General features: G+C 44.8%; 3 protein-coding genes across 4 annotated transcripts in view; 1 reads left to right on the top strand and 2 right to left on the bottom strand.

Moving 5' to 3' along the window:
- Positions 1-3,024, bottom strand: part of LOC109138288 (protocadherin-17) — an 84,951-nt gene extending 81,927 nt beyond the window's left edge. The window contains exons 1-3 of the mRNA XM_027278996.1: positions 2,854-3,024; positions 2,074-2,161; positions 696-914 (exon numbers count right to left, since the gene is read on the bottom strand). Of these exons, the coding sequence (XP_027134797.1) occupies positions 696-914; positions 2,074-2,161; positions 2,854-3,024 (478 nt within the window). The remainder of the gene's footprint in view (positions 1-695; positions 915-2,073; positions 2,162-2,853) is intronic.
- Positions 3,025-5,515: 2,491 nt separating this feature from the next.
- LOC104930747 (protocadherin-1) overlaps positions 5,516-20,545 on the bottom strand; it is a 90,437-nt gene continuing 75,407 nt past the window's right edge. For both annotated transcript variants that reach the window (XM_027284086.1, XM_027284092.1), the window contains exon 4: positions 5,516-6,020. In XM_027284086.1, the coding sequence (XP_027139887.1) occupies positions 5,637-6,020 (384 nt within the window). In that variant the 3' untranslated portion in view covers positions 5,516-5,636. The remainder of the gene's footprint in view (positions 6,021-20,545) is intronic.
- LOC109138282 (tripartite motif-containing protein 16) lies at positions 17,925-19,953 on the top strand. Its single transcript, XM_019258074.2, has one exon. It carries the CDS (start codon positions 17,925-17,927, stop codon positions 19,599-19,601), a length of 1,677 nt encoding a protein of 558 aa, XP_019113619.2. The 3' UTR covers positions 19,602-19,953.

The raw sequence follows: 20,545 nt of genomic DNA, 5'->3' as shown, positions 1-20,545 counted from the left end.
TTCAGCTACTTAAACATCACAGCCAACATGCTAACAACAAGTTAAAGCTAACAGGTGTTTTCCCCCCTTCTCGTACCAAAGCTATTAGCTTAAGTTACGTTGCTTCAAACACATGAAAGCAAAAAAACAAAACAAACACGTTTTGTTTGTCTTGATTAGCATCTGTGTCACCGATGTAGCTCATTGCATAGCATAGTAATGTTATTTAATGATCAACACGCCGAGTCATGTTAGCATTACGCTACAAAGCTGAAAACATGACGTGCATCGTTAGCATCTCACACAGCTAACTGCTAAGTGTTATAATCCCCATAATCTGTTAGCATCAACATGCTAACGGGATGACGTATTGCGTTAGCGTAGCCTCCTCTGCGGATCTATGAGCGGGCTGATGGAAGGTTGGACTCGGTATGATTTGCATAATTGGGATGTTAATTCGTTAAGCCATGGGAGTTGATTATGTTGCATATTGATCGTGTTGTGCTGCTGCGAGGTCACACAGCGAGCGCAGGGAGTCTGATTAACAGTACGACGCTACATCCTGCTGCACATCACATTTCCACACAGTGGTGTTTAATGTGTGTGACAGCCAGCAGTGTTTATTGCTTTTTGTGCATGTGGGTGTGGGTGTGTGATGGATGGAGGAGGAGGAGTGGAAAAGAGGAGTAGAGGGAGGGAAACTCCACTGGTCTTACCGTTCTCCGGGTGCTCCATCTCGCCGATGCTGCCGTCGGGCGTGGTCCGCTCATAGTGGTCCTCCGGCACGCGCAGGCGGCCGATCCGAGGCCCCGACGACGACTTGGAGCTGGGCGTCTCCGACTCCTCCAGGCCGCTGTCGTAGTAGCTGTGCTGGGCGCGCTCCTGCAGGTCCTGCGACTGATTGGCCGTGGAGAGGTCACTCGGCGGTGGGGGAGCTGTGACGAGAGAGACGGGTCGTTTTTTAACATTTCAGGATTCAGAACTGTAAAAATATCTTTAAAGAAGTCATTCAGACTTTCATTACTCCGTTCTCAAACTTTCATTTGACTTTCATCTCGTCAGTGCAGACCTCGTTTGACATCATCTCGTCTAATCTTTAATCATATTTTATTTAAAAAAAACAAAAAGACACTGACGTCCACATCTCTGACCACCAGATTCAGCTTCACACACGCAAAATCTTAAAAGTGAAAATGACGACTTCCGTTAAAATACAAGACACGACGTGATCACAAAGTTTCAGACCAGACAAGACCAACGTGTTAAAACTGATGAAAACATTCAGTGGATGCATGAAAACCTGCAATATTACATTACATTGCATTTAGCAGACGCTTTTAGCCAAAGCGACTTACAGAGGAGGACATAAGCTGAGAATATGCTGAGAATATATGTCCTAATCGCCCAGTTTATATATGGAAAAGTCACTGTAACCCGGTCAGTCCTGCCTGTCGACTCTTTGGCGAACTCTCCCCCAGAAAACAGCCTCTGTCTGTGTCAGTGAGAGTCAGGTAAGTCCCTCTGTTTACTGACAGGAGTGTGGGAGTAACCCCCCCATTGTGATATTGTCATATAGTAGTGTATGTTGGTAGTGTTTGTGGCAACTTATGAGAAAGATCTTCAAATTATGTGGAAAAGTCACCATGACCTGGTCCGTCCTTCCTGACGACTCTTTGGCGAACTCTCCCCCAGAAAACAGCCTCCGAAAGAGACAGTTTTAGATTTACAGAGAAACACGCCCAAAAATACTAATAGATGTGATCAGACAGTTTCTCCATAAATCCATAATTATAAAAACCTGCAACACAGCTGAATACTTTCAAAATAAAGTGCATGACATCCCTGTGGGACGTACGTTTATATTAGATATAAAACACACAAAGACTCGTTAAAATATACTTCGATTAGATTAAATTTTTAAATTAGAGTCTGTCCTGGTGGTCGTGAACAGGACCAGTTAATGATGATGTTGTTATATTTATATCAGCTGTGTGTGTTTCTGAGGGTGGACACACACACACACACACCTGTCCTGATTCAAAGGCACACATGCTTGGTCAACACATTTCAATCAAACACACACCAACACACCACCTGACCGGCCCGGGCTGACAAAGAGCAGCATCTCCCGGCTGCTTGGCAGATACTCCGTCACCATGGCAAACTGGGTGCTGTCAGGACCCTTAAACCAGTAACACCAGCAGATCAGCGAGTTTGAGCTGCAGATGTCTGCACTTTATTTTGAAACAGCAGCTGCTTCTCTTTATTAACGTCACTGCGATGTAGAGCAGCATCTGAATACTTATAGGGACCGCTAAGGTCACTGAAAATCAGCATCTTTTCCTTCTCATCAATCAAAGAAACAACTCTATGTAAAGAAAGTTCTCCCTGCCGACTCTTCGGCGAACTCTCCCCCAGAAAAACGGGTCCGTGAGCCGGCAAGTCCTTCTGTCCACTGACGGTAACGTGGCAACTCACTTGTTACATCGAGCACACGTAATGTGACAGTTATCATGTTTTTGGCAACTTATGAGAAAAGATCTCCAACTTTAGTAGAAAAGTCACCATGACCCGGTCAGTCCTCTCTGACGACTCTTTGGCGAACTCTCCCCAGAAACCAACAGTCAGTAGGTCCTGCTGTTTGTCTCTTTATGTGAAACCTGCCAAAATAAATCCTAGACATCGACCTAAATGAGCATATTTCTGACAACTATCTACAAAAACAATGAGGCATTCGTGAGTCTATGGTTTAAACATGTTTTCGCGTTTTCCAGTCTTCACTTCAGCTGAAACTGATTTAAAAATATCTGTAAATGTGCAGCATGCAGCGACAAACAGCCTGAATTAATGTCACAGCGTGGAAAACGTCCACACCACAGTGGGCTGTCCTTTAAACTGTGTGGCACAATGTGCTGATGAGGCATCAAACGCTCGGATCCCGACAGGCTCTCGCAGGTAAAACACTCCAACTCTCTGCACATCTGAGCGCTCGCACTCCTGTCGAGACAACACGACTCCACAAATCCCACAAACTCGCTTCTTCATGCGTTCATGTGGATGAGGCAAAAAAGCTTCCCACTAATCAACGTCTCCTGTATCAGCGTATTCCCTTCAACCATCTGCTCCTCGAGCCTCCGCGTCCAGATGCTGATGCTAGAATCCAACCAGCTCGTCTGATGATGAGATGAAACACAAAAAAATACAAAATACAGACGAAGTGTTGTTTAAAAAATATCAGGAAAAACTCTGATCCAGTTTGCTGTTCGACACAAACTTCATGCAGTTTTGAGGTCAGTGTTTGGGTTAATTCAGCTGTTTCTGTCCGTTATCGTTATGCATCAGATATAATGTGAAATATTTCATAAAGTATGTCAGTTTACTCGATGACAGTAAGGGTTATCTTGAGGGAAAAAAAACACTATATAATGAAAAAGTTGATTCTGGCTGACTGAAATAAGACGAGATATACAAAAACAGTCCCAGGCGTCACAAATTAAATCATAAAAATCAACTTAAATTTGTGTCTTCTGTTTTTTGAGTTCAGTGTTTGTGTCACGCTGATTATTTTGATTTAAATGAGATTCAGTTGGTTTTGGGCCCAGAACTTCAAGAAAACAACAGTTACTTCCAACTAAATGTCAAAATAAAAACTACAACCCACTCCTGCATCTATAATGACACTGTTGAGAGACCTCTGACTCATAAACTGAACTTTGACGCCCGTAAACTCTCCAAACAAGAACCTTCTGGTACATCAAGTCCCAACATCTGATTGAAGTTGCAGCAGAGTTATTGGTCTCCACATCCAAGAGCACGGAGTAATGACACCTCTGATACAGATCAGACCTGGAAACGAGGCATGTAACCGCCTGACAAAACACCTCGTAACTGTCGCGTGTGGTCAGATCTACCATATTACTGTGACGGAGGCCACAGATCTCTTGAAATCTCTGTGTAACATTTCTATCGGACATCATTTGATCGTCCGTCTCGAGCGTCTTCGTCTCGGCATGTTGAACGTAGCTTAGCGCTGCAGGATCTCTAAAAAAAAACATCTGCTGTCAATGCATGCACATGTTCGCACAGCTGGAGACGTCGAGGTAGCGCTGATGAAGTCCATTATCCGCGATTTACCGGACACGTTGAGGCTGAGGACGACAGGACGAAACAATCTGAAACTTCTGGAAGATCGGAGTGTTTCGAGGCGTTTCGTCCTGACCTCAGAACGCAGCCGCCTCTCGTTTTAATGTGTGTGTTTGGTTGTGTCATTAACTATCCGCTTCCTGTTTCCTTCTGCTCTGTTTTCTGTGCGAGCATTAGGAAATAAATCACATCTACATTACATGAGGGGAGAATGAAGCGGATCAAATTGACTCCATCCCTTCTGCTGCCCGTCTGCACCGCAAACACACCAACTACGTCACCCCACACACCTGGTTTCTGTCCTTTGTGTGTGTGTGTGTGTTGTGTGTGTGGTGTGTGTGTGTGTTGTGTTTTGCTGGAAATAGAAGTGCCACCTCAGCAGGTTGCATCCTGGGAAGTGGAGCAGACCAGAGGGGAGGAAAAGAAACAGACCAACCAACATCCAGAAACAACCTCCACCTCCACCTCCGCCTTCAGGCCTCCGCCCAACCACAGCGAATGCAGGGCGGCGGTCCTCTGGTCTACAACGCCGCAGGGGGGAGGACAAAATGGTGACCGTCGGTGTACCTGACCGCACACACAAACACACAGAGTGGTCCGCCATGCTTGACCCGTCGTCTGCAACACACCCCCGAAACTGAGAGGGCAGCCGGCCCCCCCGCAACTTTTGGGAAAACCTCATGCAACATCAGACATTTTAGGCCGCAACTATTTCAAAAAAAGCCCGCGAAATCCTGGTGGGTGGCTAACAACATGGTGATGCTACGCAAGAACGACGTCCAAGTTAAAGCTAACAGGTGTTTTCCCGCCTTCTCGGTCGACTAAGTTGCGCTACGTTACGTTAGCATCGAAGTCTCAGTATGATCCCAGATTTCGGTATTACCATGGCTAACGTCGTGCTAATACAAGCTAACAGGTTGCTCCATGCTACTTAAACATCACAGTCAACATGCTAACAACAAGTTAAAGCTAACAGGTGTTTTCCCGCCTTCTCGTACTAAAGCTATTAGCTAAGTTACGTTAGCTTCAAACACATGAAGAGCAAAAAAAACAAAAAAAACACGTTTATGTTTGTCTTGATTAGCATCTGTGTCACGATGTAGCATCATTAGCATAGCATAGTAATGTTATTTAATGAGTCAACACGCCGAGTCATGTTAGCATTACGCTAACAAAGCTGAAAACATGACGTAGCATCGTTAGCATCTCACACAGCTAACTGGCTAAGTGTTAATAAGTATAAGCTAAGTATAATCCCCATAATCTGTTAGCATCAACATGCTAACGTGATGACGAAACGCTAACGACTGAAGACCGGGGCGGCGTATTGCGTTAGCGTAGCCTCCCTCTGCGGATCTATGAGCGGAGCTGATGGAAGGTTGGACTCGGTATGATTTGCATAATTGGGATGTTAATTCGTTAAGCCATGGGAGTTGATTATGTTGCATATTGATCGTGTTGTGCTGCTGCGAGGTCACACAGCGAGCGCAGGGAGTCTGATTAACAGTACGACGCTAACATTCCTGCTGACACATCACATTTCCACACAGTGTGTTTAATGTGTGTGACAGCCAGCAGTGTTTATTGCTTTTTGTGCATGTGTGTGTGTGTGTGTGATGGATGGAGGAGGAGGAGGTGAAAAGAGGAGTAGAGGGAGGGAAACTCCACCTGGTCTTACCGTTCTCCGGGTGCTCCATCTCGCCGATGCTGCCGTCGGGCGTGGTCCGCTCATAGTGGTCCTCCGGCAGCGCCAGCGGGCCGATCCGAGGCCCCGACGACGACTTGGAGCTGGGCGTCTCCGACTCCTCCAGGCCGCTGTCGTAGTAGCTGTGCTGGGACGCGTCCTGCAGGTCCTGCGACTGATTGGCCGTGGAGAAGGTCACTCGGCGGTGGGGGAGCTGTGACGGAGAGAGACGGGTCGTTTTTTAACATTTCAGGATTCAGAACTGTAAAAATATCTTTAAAGAAGTCATTCAGACTTTCATTACTCCGTTCTCAAACTTTCATTTGACTTTCATCTCGTCAGTGCAGACCTCGTTTGACATCATCTCGTCTAATCTTTAATCATATTTTATTTAAAAAAAACAAAAAGACACTGACGTCCACATCTCTGACCACCAGATTCAGCTTCACACACGCAAATCTTAAAAGTGAAAATGACGACTTCCGTTAAAATACAAGACAAGATGTGACCACAAAGTTTCAGACCAGACAAAGACCAACGTGTAAAAACTGATGAAAACATCCAGTGGATGCATGAAAACCTGCAATATGTCTTAAACGCCCAGTTTATATGTGGAAAAGTCACTGTAACCCGGTCAGTCCTACCTATCGACTCTTTGGCAAACTCTCCCCAAAAAAAACAGCCTCCATCTCGGCAACCCACATTGTTATAACAAACAACAGTAATGTTGTAGGTCATGTTTTTGGCAACTTTTATAAGAAAAGATCTTTGAAAAGTCACCGTGACCCGGCCAGTCCTGCCTGTCGACTCTTCGATGAACTCTCCCTGACTCATGGTCACTGATGGTGATGATGTGATGTGAAATATACTGACAACTTGTGATCGGATAGTTTCCCCACTCGCTAATAAGTTTAAGTTGAGGACGAGAGTGTAAAACGACCCGGTCAGTCCTGCCTATCGACTCTTTGGCGAACTCTCCCCCAGAAAACAGCCTCTGTCTGTGTCAGTGAGAGTCAGGTAAGTCCCTCTGTTTACTGACAGTGATGTGAGTAACCCACATTGTTATATTGAGCAATAGTAGTGTGATAGTTGGTAGTGTTTGTGGCAACTTATGAGAAAAGATCTTCAAATTTATGTGGAAAAGTCACCATGACCTGGTCAGTCCTTCCTGACGACTCTTTGGCGAACTCTCCCCCAGAAAACAGCCTCCGAAAGAGACAGTTTTAGATTTACAGAGGAAACACGCCAAAAATACTAATAAGATGTGATCAGACAGTTTCTCCATAAATCCATAATTATAAAAACCTGCAACACAGCTGAATACTTTCAAAATAAAGTGCATGACATCCCTCTGTGGACGTACGTTTATATTAGATATAAACACACAAAGACTCGTTAAAATTATACTTCAGATTAGATTAAATATTTTAAATTAGACGTGTCCTGGTGGACGTGAACAGGACCAGTTAATGATGATGTTATATTATATATCAGCTGTGTGTGTTTCTGAGGGTGGACACACACACACACACACCTGTCCTGATTCAAAGGCACACAATGCTCGGTCAAACATTTCAATCAAACACACACAAACACACACCTGACCGGCCCGGGCTGACAAAGAGCAGCATCTCCCGGCTTGGCAGATACTCCGTCACCATGGCAACTGGGTGCTGTCAGGACCCTTAAACCAGTAACACCAGCAGATCAGCGAGTTTGAGCTGCAGATGTCTGCACTTTATTTTGAAACAGCAGCTGCTTCTCTTTATTTAACGTCACTGCGATGTAGAGCAGCATCTGAATACTTATAGGACACCGCTAAAGGTCACTGAAATCAGCATTTTTTTCCTCCTCATCAATCAAGAAACAACTCTATGTAAAGAAAGTTCTCCCTGCCGACTCTTCGGTGAACTCTCCCCCAGAAAACAGGGTCCGTCTGAGCCGGGCAAGTCCTTCTGTTCACTGACAGTGATGTGAGCAACTCACATTGTTACATCGAGCAACAGTAATGTGACAGTTGATCATGTTTTTGGCAACTTATGAGAAAAGATCTTTAAATTTATGTAGAAAAGTCACCATGACCCGGTCAGTCCTCTCTGACGACTCTTTGGCGAACTCTCCCCCAGAAACCAACAGTCAGGTAGGTCCTGCTGTTTGTCTCCATTATGTGAAACCTGCCAAAATAAAATCATAGACATCGACCTAATGATGCATATTTCTGACAAACTATCTACAACAAATGAGGCACTCGTGAGTCTAGATGGTTAAAACGTGTTTTCGACGTTTTCCAGTCTTCACTTCAGCTGAACTGATTTAAAAATATCTGTAACTGTGCAGCATGCAGCGACAAACAGCCTGAATTAATGTCACAGCGATGGAAAACGTCCAGAACCACAGCGGAGCTGTCCTTTAAACTGTGTGGACACAATGTGCTGATGAGGCATCAAACGCTCGGATCCCCGACAGGCTCCTCTGCAGGTAAACACTCAAACTCTCTGCACATCTGAGCGCTCGCACTTCCTGTCGAGACAACACGACTCCACAAATCCCACAAAGACTCGCTTCTTCATGCGTTCATGTGGATGAGGCAAAGCTTCCCACTAATCAACGTCTCCTGTATCAGCGTATTCACTTCAACCATCTGCTCCTCGAGCCTCCGCGTCCAGATGCTGATGCTAGAATCCAACCAGCGTCGTCTGAGTGATGATGAAACACAAAAAAATACAAAATACAGACGAAGTGTTGTTTAAAAAATATCAGGAAAACTCTGACTCTGATCCAGTTTGCTTGTTCGACACAAACTTCATGCAGTTTTTGAGGTCAGTGTTTGGGTTAATTCAGCTGTTCTGCTCCGTTATCGTTATGCATCAGATATAATGTGAAATATTCATAAAGTATGTCAGTTTACTCGATGACATGAAAGGGTTATCTTGAGGGAAAAAAACACTATATAATGAAAAAGTTGATTCTGCTGACTGAAATAAGACGAGATATATACAAAAACAGTCCCAGGCGTCACAAATTAAATCATAAAAATCAACTTAAATTTGTGTCTTCTGTTATTTTGAGTTCAGCTGTTTGTGTCAGCGCTGGTTTATTTTGAATTTAAATGAGATTCAGTTGGTTTTGGGCCCAGAGACTTCAAGAAAACAACAGTTACTTCCAACTAAATGTCAAAATAAAAACTACAACCCACTCCTGTATCTATAATGACACTGTTGAGAGACCTCCCACATCCAAGAGCACGGAGTAATGACACCTCAAATACAGATCAGACCTGGAAACGAGGCATGTAACCACCTGACAAAACACCTTGGTAACTGTCGCGTGTGGTCAGATCTACATATTTACTGTGACGGAGGCCACAGATCTCCTTGAAATCTCTGTGTAACATTTCTATCGGACATCATTTGATCATCTGTCTCGAGCGTCTTCGTCTCGGCATGTTGAACGTAGCTTAGCGCTGCAGGATCTCTAAAAAAAACATCTGCTGTCAATGCATGCACATGTTCGCACAGCTGGAGACGTCGAGGTAACGCTGATGAAGTCCATTATCCGCGATTTACCGGACACGTTGAGGCTGAGGACGACAGGACGAAACAAATCTGAAACTTCTGGAAGATCGGAGTGTTTCGAGGCGTTTCGTCCTGACCTCAGACCCAGCAGCCGCCTCTCCGTTAAATGTGTGTGTGTTGGTTTGTGTCATTAATATCCGCTTCCTGTTTCCTCTGCTCTGTTTTCTGTGCGAGCATTAGGAAATAAATCACATCTACATTTACATGAAGGGAGAAATGAAGCGGATCAAATTGACTCCATCCCTCTGCTGCCCGTCTGTCACCTGCAAACACACCAAACTACGTCACCCACACACCTGGTTTCTGTCCTTTGTGTGTGTGTGTGTGTGTGTGTGTGTGTGTGTGTGTGTTTGCTGGAAATAGAAGTGCCACCTCAGCAGGTTGCATCATGGGAAAGTGGAGCAGACCAGAGGGGAGGAAAAGAAAAGACCAACCAACATCCAGAAACAACCTCCACCTCCACCTCCGCCTTCAGGCCTCCGCCCAACCACAGCGATGCAGGGCGGCGTCCTCTTGTTCTACATCGCCGCCATGTGGGAGGACAAAATGGTGACCGCCTGTACCTGACCGCACACACACACACACAGTGTTTCCTCCATGCTGCCCTATTTTCTGTCTAATCACAACCCCCGAACCTGAGAGGGAGCAGCAGGCCTCCACAAACTCCTCCGCCTCGGCTGGAGGTGATTTAGAGACGGAAACCTGCCGATCGACGGCGTTCGCCGACTCGTTTCATCTCGTTTCAGGGTCAGAGTCGCTTCATAGAGTCTCTTCTGATTCTTCTTTAAAACACCTGAAGGTCGTTGGTTCCTGACACGTTGGTGGTTTAAGGTCAAAGAACGGAGACGACGCAGCTATAAAACCTTTTCAGTCTTTTCAGGATTCAGGTTTTTGCTCAGCTCAGTGCGACGAAGGAAACATCTGCACGAAGAACCTCAATGACGACGAACTCAGGAGTGTGTCTGCCGCACGTATTGATGCTAAAGTCAATCATCTGAGCAGAAATAACACGAGAACAATGAAGGCAAACATTTAAAAACAGTCAAAGAGTCGACGTCCAGATTCATCACGAGGCTCCAAAGATCATACGAACAACACGTCAAGTCGTTTTGTGTAAAAGCATCTTTGGGACGATATCATGAAGATGTTAAAGGTCCAGTTTGGAGGTTTGAAGGCCTCCAGCAGTCACTGATTGTAACTCCCTCACCTCACACTATGTTTCCTAACATGAAGTAGAAACTACAGTGACACACATCGAGTCAGGACTGCTGTGGAAACACCTAAGTCCTTTCCTAACCACTTTTCCTTGACCTCGATGAAAAATGTCATGAGATCAAGGAAAGATGTGAAGGAGAGGTGAGGAGGAGTTAGGAGAAGATGACCATCCTTTCCTTTCCTAAAGGATGGTCCGGCGTATCCTATGTGCTGAAGGAGATAACAAAGGAAGCACTGGGGCTCCTTTCCTCCTTCCTTTACCTTCAGGAGTTTTAAGGTTTTCTCATTGACAGTAGAAAGAATGGACAGCGCCCCCCACAGGAAGAGCTGCGTGTCATTTTAACATGGGGACTTATGGAGACTGGCTCAAGTGGACGTTAGAGGAACTGCAGTTTGTGGCTTCACATCATCCTCCAAACATAAAATATAACAGACGTGAGTTTGTTGTGATGAAGGTCAGTAATTAAGAATTCAAGGAAAAACAGCTCATCACGGCTCCTTCCTCCTCCTCCTCCTCCTCCTCCTCCAACATGAACAAAGTGTTAATTCTGCACTTTGGATGAAGTTTGGTCTGCAGGCCAAACGCACAGATTTGCACTTTCCTGTAAAACGAGGAGGATGATGAACCGTTTTTCCTTGAATCTGGAGAAGCTGACCTTCATTAGCATCGCTGAGGGAAACACCGAGGTCATGAATATGCTGCAGAGTCCGTCATGCAGAAAAGGCTGAATTAAAGAGGAGCAACAGCAGAGATACAGAGATTAGAGGAGGAGGTGGAGGAGGAGGCGTGAGACGACAACCATGGCTGAGATGATTAAAACGAGATGTTTTTAAAAACAAAGCTGCAGATATGACATGATGTAGGAGGAAGAGGAGGAGCAGGAGAACAGCAGGAGAGAAGATGAAGAAAGAGGAGCAGATAGACAAGAACGATGAAAAGGAGCACAGGGAGGAGGAAGAGGGAGGATGAGGAGCAACTGAAGCTGAGCTGAGAGAGCCAGGCCTCCTCCTCCTCCTGCAGGAGGTGAAAGAAAGAAGGGGAGGTCTAAGAAGAGGAGGAGGAGGAAGATTAAAAAAAACAGCAGGAGCACTAGAGGAATAAGAACGATGATGAGGAGGGCAGGAGCTGCAGGAGATGAAGAGGAGGCTCAAACAGATAAGAGAGAGTGAGGCTTCCTGCAGGAGGTGAAAGAAGGAGGAGGCGGCATTCATTGTTCAGAGATGATTAAAAAGCAGCGAGAGGAGAAACTCACGATGCCGCGACGACTGTTTGTCAGCCGAGACACGAAGAGAGAGATAACTGAGTGTGTGTGTGTGTGTGTGAGATCCTCATTACCTCCTTCTGAATGAGATAAGAGTGTGTGAGGCTGCATTGTGCATGCTTATAAAAGTCTGTCCTTACCGTATACACACACACACACACACACACACACACACACACACTCTGAACAATGAAGAAGAGGCTCAGACCGCTGACAGTACAAAACACAGGAAGAGCCGCCATGTTTGTAGTCAATTTGTAGTCCAAACTGTTTTTTGTACCAGGCTGTAAACATGTTTATTTCTGCTGTGAAGTTGGACATTTGGACATGGGGACTTATGGAGACTGACTCACTTCTGGAGCCAGCCTCAGGTGGACGATAGAGGGACTGCAGTCTCCTTCTGAAAGGAGGAAGAGAACAGACAGGAAACACTTCCTCTACCTTCATCATTCTGTCCTTTGAATAAGCAACAGCGTCCACATACTTTTGTCCATGTTTATCATGATATACATCATACGTCCAAAAGTAAGTGGACGCCCTGGTCCTCTCTTGTGGCTAACTCACATTAAAGATGTAAACACTGAAAGCTCGACGTGAGTTCGATTCCTGATCAAAGTCGATGGACGCAGTGAAGCGTCTCACGAACAGCAGCTCTCAGTTTTTATGTAAAGTGAAGCAGGAAAATGAGCCAGACGCACTCAGCCTGTATGCAAAACACATGTACATGAGAGTGTGTGCGTGTGTGTGTGTGTGTTCAGACAAACACTAAACATTAAAATAGACAAACAACATTCAGAACAAGTCATGTGACCTGTAGTTTTACACTCTGTCCTGACAACCACAGCAACAAGCGTGGATTCATCGTGCACACGCCAAATTTATCCTTTAAACATTTTTTAAATACTGTCGCTCCTTCTCCTCATGTACTGTATAAGTTGCTTAACCACCACTGAAGAGTAAACAAACAGGATTATGAATCTGAGCAGCACATTTATAACACCGCATTGATTTAATGTCAGCGCGCTGAGCGTATTAAAAATAACGTTTAATTTCTCTCCTCATTCACTCTCCACGTCGCTGAACCACCAACAGACAAACCGACAGAGGTTTCTTGGTGTTATTTTTACAGTTTAGACTGCGAGCTGGACACAGACGACAAAGAAACATGAAGAAAAATACTTAATAAAACCAGATCTACCCTTTAAATATCTAAAAAGTATTAAACTATGGTACAAAACAGGCAAATTTTTGATCGGACTGTCTTGATTTCATCCACTACACGTTCATATTTGATCAAAGTAAATGGGATTACGAATCAGAGCGGACAAACGGCATCTTTGTTAAAAACTAAAAAGATATTTCTGAGGTGTGTTTAGAACCAGAAGAATCGGAAAATCACATTTTATCGCAGATTCACTGACTTTCCCTCGGCGCTCCCTCTCCTCATTCGCTCTCCACGTTGCTGAACCACCAACAGACAAACCGACAGAGGTTTATTGGTGTTATTTTTACAGTTTGGACACAGACGACAAAGAAACATAAATAAAAATACATAATAAAACCAGATCTACCCTTTAAAGATCTAAAAAGTATTAAACTATCGTACAAAACAGACAAATTTTTGATCGGATTGTCTTGAACTATCTGATGCTAACGGGCAGATTCCATCCCACGAAAGTCGCTACAAGTTAGGAATCAGAGCGGACAAACGGCATCTTTGTTAAAAACTGAAAAGATATTTCTGAGGTGTGTTCGGAAAATCACATTTTATCGCAGATTCACCGACTTTCTCTCTGCGCTCCCTCTCCTCATTCACTCTTCACGTCGCTGAACCACTCACAGAAACGTCTTGGTGTCTCTACATTACAGATTTCAGTCGACAACCAACACTACAAGTCTCTATATTTGTACAAATACTACATTCATGTGTTGATGTTCGCGGCGTCCTCTCTTCTTCTTTTTCTTCTTCTGTGGTTCGGCTGAACAGAAACAGGCAGTGGCGTCACTCCGCCTCACACTCAGATGAAAACAGGTCAGCTGAGTCTTCACGAGTTTCACGCCTGCTGTGTCAGTAAATCTAACGTTATACAGCATCACACGCACAAACAGTGATGTGAGGGGAACCACACACTCCTGACAGCTCTGTGCTGTGTGTGTGTGTGTGTGTGTTCAAAGCTGACACTTCACACACAGATCAGAGAATCTTGAATAAATCTTCTTTGTCTTGTATTTTTCAATTTGCTGCCTCGCTGATCTCTCTCTCTCTCACACGGCGCTCAAACTCACTGACAACAGTGAACGCAGCGCTGACGGGTGACGTTCGGACAGGAAGCTTGACCCGCGTCGCGTGTGCGCGGTCGCTGTATTTCCTGCATGTATGAGCGTCTGTACGAGCTGCTGACGGACGGGAGCTGTCGCCCTGATACGTTTCGTGTAGCACACGTCCTAAAAACAACGTTTCCTGCGTCTATCTGCCACCAAGCAGCTCCTGAACAACTGAAATAACACCTGAAATTGATCAATTTCAACGCCATTCAACGTCAGAAGCACTTTGATTTTCTCTAAATACAGTTAAAATAAAAGACTTTGACTTCATCCGATACACAAACATAAATCGACGTACAAGACGAGCTAACGGCAGCTAGCCGATAATTCCTAACGCCAAACTCGGTTATAAAAAAATATATAAAGTTTGATTTAGTGGCTTTAGAGAGCAGAATAACTCCTTAGCAACATACATTTAGTCATTATTGATGTTTCTACATCAGAATTTATAGAGATATCGATCGTACCCGATATCGCCAATGTGCTAACGTGAAGCTAACTTGAAACTAACGTGAAGCTAACGTGAAGCTAACGTGAAGCTAACGTGAAGCTAACGCGGATACTTGTTAGAAAAGACGTAAACAGACAAAGCTGATAAACAAGAAGTCTACATGTGACTCGAGTGTAAACTCGTTCCTGCTAAACTGGTTTTAAATGTAATAAACATAAAGCACAGTTTGGTTTGTTTGCGCTCAGCTCACCTCTGTACTGAACTTGTTTACGGATACGCAACATTAAACTTCAGGCTGACACGTATTCAGAGTTAGTTTGAGTTGTTTTAACTGTTTGCACTCATTTAGATATTTCTTTGTTGGAGTCACGAGATTGTTGTTTACCTCCGTTTTGTTACTATGTTAAAGTCAGTGAAGTTTTTCTTTCTCGTTTTGGTTTCGTTACCATAGTTTTTACAGTGTTACCCCTTCGTTGGTTGTAGTTACCTCACCTCTTTTTGTTGTGTTGATAATTTATCCAAATTCCAAGAGAATAAATCACTTTATTGAACCAAGAACAACTAGTTTATTTACTTCTTTTCCCCTGATGAGCTGGGACGTAACACGTAATATTTGAATATATATTCATGCCATACACTGAAAGTAGCAGCTTCTCATGAAACTGAACTTTAAGGTGTTAAATAAATAAAAACTTTACCTCCCGTCACTCACGCGTGTGTTTTGTCTGTGTGTGTATATATTCAGAGTGAACATGCATTAACATGTATTTCCACTCTTCGCGGACGCGTCATGTATTGTGATTTACTGTGAGAGAGTTTCATAACGAGCCGAAGAAAAACAGCAGGAATGGGATGAAGTGGTTTCCAGCTGACAGCTCTGGTATGTTAATCCCTGAGAACACCTCCCTTCCTCCTCCTCCACCTCCTCCTCCACCTCCTCCTGCAGTCAGGAATGCTGCAGCAGGTTATAATTGGCTCCAGGACGGAGCTAAAGGAAGGATGAAAGAATGAGAGAGAGGTGGAGTGATGAAGAAGACGAGAGAGCGAGAGACAGCGAGGAGTTTGGTTTTGATTTGCTCGTCTGACGTCCGGCTTCGACATGGAGACGAAAAAGTTTTCTGAAGTCTGAAAATCTGTCGACAGATCAAAACAAGTTCAACGTGAAATCACGTCGAGTCGACGCTTCTACGTCTAAATAAGAAAACATTTAAATAAATACACGTGTACAGTCAGGCTGCATGTTGATTAATGGAAGCTAACGTGAGCTAGCTAACAGGAGCTAACGTTACTGTGAACGCAAAGAGAAGCTCCAGGGTTCAGTGTTTAAGGCTAACAGGAGCTAACGTTATGGTTAACGTAAAGAGAAACAGCAGATCCAGTGTTCAGTGTTTAAGGCTAAAGGCTAACAGGAGCTAATGGCAGGTAGCTAACGATATCTTAACGGGAGCCAGTTAACAGAGCTAACGGTACGTAATGGGTGCTAACAGGAGCTAATGGCAGGTAGCTAACGGTATCTTAACGAGAGCCAGCTAACAGAGCTAACGGTACGTAATGGGTGCTAAGGGGAGCTAACGTAAAGAGAAGCAGCAGATCCAGTGTTCAGTGTTTAAGGCTAACAGGAGCTAATGGCAGGTAGCTAACGGTATCTTAACGGGAGCCAGCTAACAGAGCTAATGGTACGTAATGGGTGCTAACAGGAGCTAATGGCAGGTAGCTAACGGTATCTTAACGGGAGCCAGCTAACAGAGCTAACGGTACCTAGCAGGGGCTAACATGAGCTAATGTTATGGTTAACGTAAAGAGAAGCAGCAACTCCAGGGTTCAGTGTTTAAGGCTAACAGGAGCTAACGGCAGGTAGCTAACGGTATCTTAATGGGAGCCAGCTAACAGAGCTAACGGTACGTAATGGGTGCTAAGGGGAGCTAACGTAAAGAGAAGCAGCAGATCCAGTGTTCAGTGAAGGCTAAAAGAGCTAACGGCAGGTAGCTAACGGTATCTTAACGGGAGCCAGCTAACAGAGCTAACGGTACATAACGGGTGCTAACAGGAGCTAACGTTATGGTTAACGTAAAGAGAAACACTCAGGTCTAAAGGCTAACAGCAGCTAAAGGGAGCCAGCTAACAGAGCTAACGGTACGTAATGGGTGCTAACGGGATCTAGTACAGGTTAGCCTCATTCTTACGCTTTACAGTTTTACCGTACAATTAACAGTCTCTTATATAAAATACTTTATTCTGTATAAATTCATGTAAAATTACGTATACATAAAGATTTTACTTGAAATATGACTGTCGACATGTGACGTCCTTTATCTCGTTAAAATGTGTGTATTGATTACTGACCGTGGCTAATTAGGAGCTAAAGTACTGACTGTAACTTAACCCTGAAGTTACCTCCTGGTTTTGAGACGACTTTGTAGTCAGCATTAGTGACTTTAATTTAATGTGGGCTGCTGCGGGTAGATGCTGGCTCCACATTTTCCTATTTTTGTTGAGATGCAAATAACAAGAAAGGAAGACGCTACATCCCAGGAACAGTCAGCCACCATCACCACCTCACTTCAACCACGCTCTTAACCCTGCATAACTTTAAGCCTTAATATAATGTGAACAGGTGAGTTGTTGCTGTATAGGTTTGTGGTTGTGCAAACTTGAACTACTTTACATACTGTATAATATTTACAGTAAACGTGTGTAATACATTTGAACTCACTGGTTTCCAAAGAAAAGAACAAAGGTGACAAAATGGCAGCTGGTGATGCTCCTGTGTTTGTAGTCCTCGTCTCTGACAGCTCACCTTTTACAGACAGTCGAGGATTTCATCACTGAAGATGAAGAAGATGAAATGATTGCCTTTATTAGTGGTTGTTGGGCTGATGATTGTCACTGACTGGAGGATTTACCTTTATTTCACCTTCAGATCAGCCGTGTTTTAGAAAAGTCTTCTGGTTTCTTTTGGACTCATTTCCAGGTGAAACTTTAACATGAACTATTTTCTTCACAGCGATCAAAGTGTATGAACTCTACAGATCATTTACAAGCTCCTCTTCCTGGAATGACTCAGCTCTTGATAAGCCCTCCCTCTTCTTCCTGCTCTCAAACACAGCCAGCTCCTCTCTGCTCAGGTGTTTCCTTGTTCCCTCCCCCTCAGATCTACAGTTTGAAGATGGGTGGAACCAACATGTGCTGACGTGTCAGCTGACAGGCCGCATGTTGTTGAGATCAGAGCTCAAACTAGTTTCAGCTATGAGGAAGTCAAACTCAGACAGTCGTCGACGCGGAGAGGAGAAATGGCGCAGCAAGGAAATAAACTGGACCGGGAAACCTTCTCTTGTCCGATCTGTCTGGATCTACTGAAGGATCCGGTGACTATTCCCTGTGGACACAGCTACTGCATGAACTGTATTCAAAACTTCTGGGATGGAGAGGATGAGAAGAGAATCCACAGCTGCCCTCAGTGTAGGCAGACCTTCACACCGAGGCCTGTCCTGAAGAAAAACACCATGTTAGCAGCTTTAGTGGAGGAACTGAAGAAGACTGGACTCCAAGCTGCTCCTGCTGATCACTGCTATGCTGGACCTGAAGATGTGGCCTGTGATGTCTGCACTGGGAGAAAACTGAAAGCTCTGAAGTCCTGTCTGGTCTGTCTGGCCTCTTACTGTGAGAAACACCTCCAGCCTCATCATGATGTAGCTCCATTAAAGAAACACAAGCTGGTGGAGCCCTCCAAGAAGCTCCAGGAGAACATCTGCTCTCGTCATGATGAGGTGATGAAGATGTTCTGCCGTACTGATCAGCAGTGTATCTGTTATCTCTGCTCTGTGGATGAACATAAAGGCCACGACACAGTCTCAGCTGCAGCAGAAAGGACTGAGAGGCAGAGAGAGCTCGAGGTGAGTCGACTAAACATCCAGCAGAGAATCCAGGACAGAGAGAAAGATGTGAAGGAGCTCCAACAGGAGGTGGAGGCTATCAATGGCTCTGCTGATAAAGCAGTGGAGGACAGTGAGAAGATCTTCACTGAGCTGATCCGTCTCATGGAGAAAAGAAGGTCTGATGTGAAGCAGCAGGTCAGATCCCAGCAGGAAACTGAAGTGAGTCGAGTCAAAGATCTTCAGGAGAAGCTGGAGCAGGAGATCACTGAGCTGAAGAGGAAAGACGCTGAGCTGGAGCAGATCTCACACACAGAGGACCACAACCAGTTTCTACACAACTACCCCTCACTGTCACGACTCAGCCAATCTACAGACTCATCCAGCATCAATATCCGTCCTCTGAGGGACTTTGAGGATGTGACAGCTGCTGTGTCAGAGCTCAGAGATAAACTACAGGACGTTCTGAGGGACCAACGGACAAACATCTCACTGACAGACACTGAAGTCCATGTTTCACTGTCAGGACCAGAACCAGAGCCCAAGACCAGAGCTGAGTTCTTAAAATATTCACGTGAACTCACACTGGATCCAAACACAGCAAACACAGATCTGTTATTATCTGAGGATAACAGAAAAGTGACATTAATGAGAGAACCTCAGTCTTATTCTCGTCACCCAGACAGATTCACTTCATTTCGTCAGGTCCTGAGTAAAGAGAGACTGACTGGACGTTGTTACTGGGAGGTGGAGTGGAGAGGGAGAGGAGTTTATGTAGCAGTCGCATACAAGAATATCAGCAGAGCAGGGAGATCAGATGAATGTTTATTTGGATCAAATGACAAATCCTGGAGGTTAAATTGTGACACAAACAGTTATTACTTTTGTTACAACAAAGTTCAAACTCCCGTCTCAGGTCCTCAGTCCTCCAGAGTTGGAGTGTACCTGGATCACAGTGCAGGTATTCTGTCCTTCTACAGCGTCTCTGAAACCATGACTCTCCTCCACAGAGTCCAGACCACATTCACTCAGCCTCTCTATGCTGGACTTTGTATTTATTCTGAATCCTCTGCTGAGTTGTGTGAAGTCAAATAGACAGAAGTCATTTAAGGGTTAAATTCCAGACTGTGACCAAATGGTCGCATTTTGTGCCTAAAATTAGACACAGTGCCAGTGACCAGTAAATTTGCCGTTTTTGGGGGGTTTTTTTTGTAATTAAATATTTTTGTTGCTGACAAACTTGACCACTGTGATAGGCTAATGTGTGGGCGGGTCTTGGGGGTTATCGCGCGAATCCACAGATTTCGCAGTCTCTCCTGTAAACAATGGACAATGGCGAAGCGGACTATCAGTTCGTACTTTCTTCCTAAACCTAATGATCTAGAGCAGGGGTTTTCAAAGTGTGGGATAGTGGGCCTCCCCTAAGAGAACTCAAAAGCAGCCACGCCCCCCCCCCCCCTCGAGTTTTAATACGACGCAATGTTTGAAACAAGCGGTATTAAAAGAACATGTAGCAGCTAGCGGTGCTGCTAAGGCTAAAACAACACAGAGTGTGGATGATTGACACCTGTCACCTGTCGACCAGTCAGAGTCAGGAGAATCGATTGGTACCGCCCACATTCACCTTTGACCCACCAATGACAATCCAGAATGAAGTAAACACAAAGGTAGTATATCGCACCAAGAGGTCACACTGGCTCCCGGTTCAGTGGCGCATACAATTCAAAGTTCTACTTCTTACATTTAAGACCATCCACAACCTCGCCCCTCCGTATCTGTCAGATCTCATTCACATTCAAACACCCTCCCGTGCCCTCAGATCCTCTTCATCCATACACCTGTCTGTTCCCTCCGCCCGCCTCACCACCATGGGGAGCAGAGCATTCAGCCGCTCTGCTCCCCGACTCTGGAACTCATTACCACCCACACTCAGAAACACGGACTCTTTCACCCTCTTCAAATCCCAACTTAAAACATACCTGTTTACAACCGCCTATCCACCATGACATCATCCCTGCATGCACATTTTCTCCTTTCTT

This window comes from Larimichthys crocea, chromosome I (assembly GCF_000972845.2).
Source record: "Larimichthys crocea isolate SSNF chromosome I, L_crocea_2.0, whole genome shotgun sequence".
NCBI lineage: Eukaryota > Metazoa > Chordata > Actinopteri > Sciaenidae > Larimichthys > Larimichthys crocea.
This window is presented reverse-complemented; position numbering and strand designations above follow the sequence as displayed.

Excerpts from the sequence above, each read along its gene's own strand:
- LOC109138282 (XM_019258074.2), top strand. The coding sequence starts at position 17,925 with ATGGCGCAGCAAGGAAATAAACTGGACCGGGAAACCTTCTCTTGTCCG.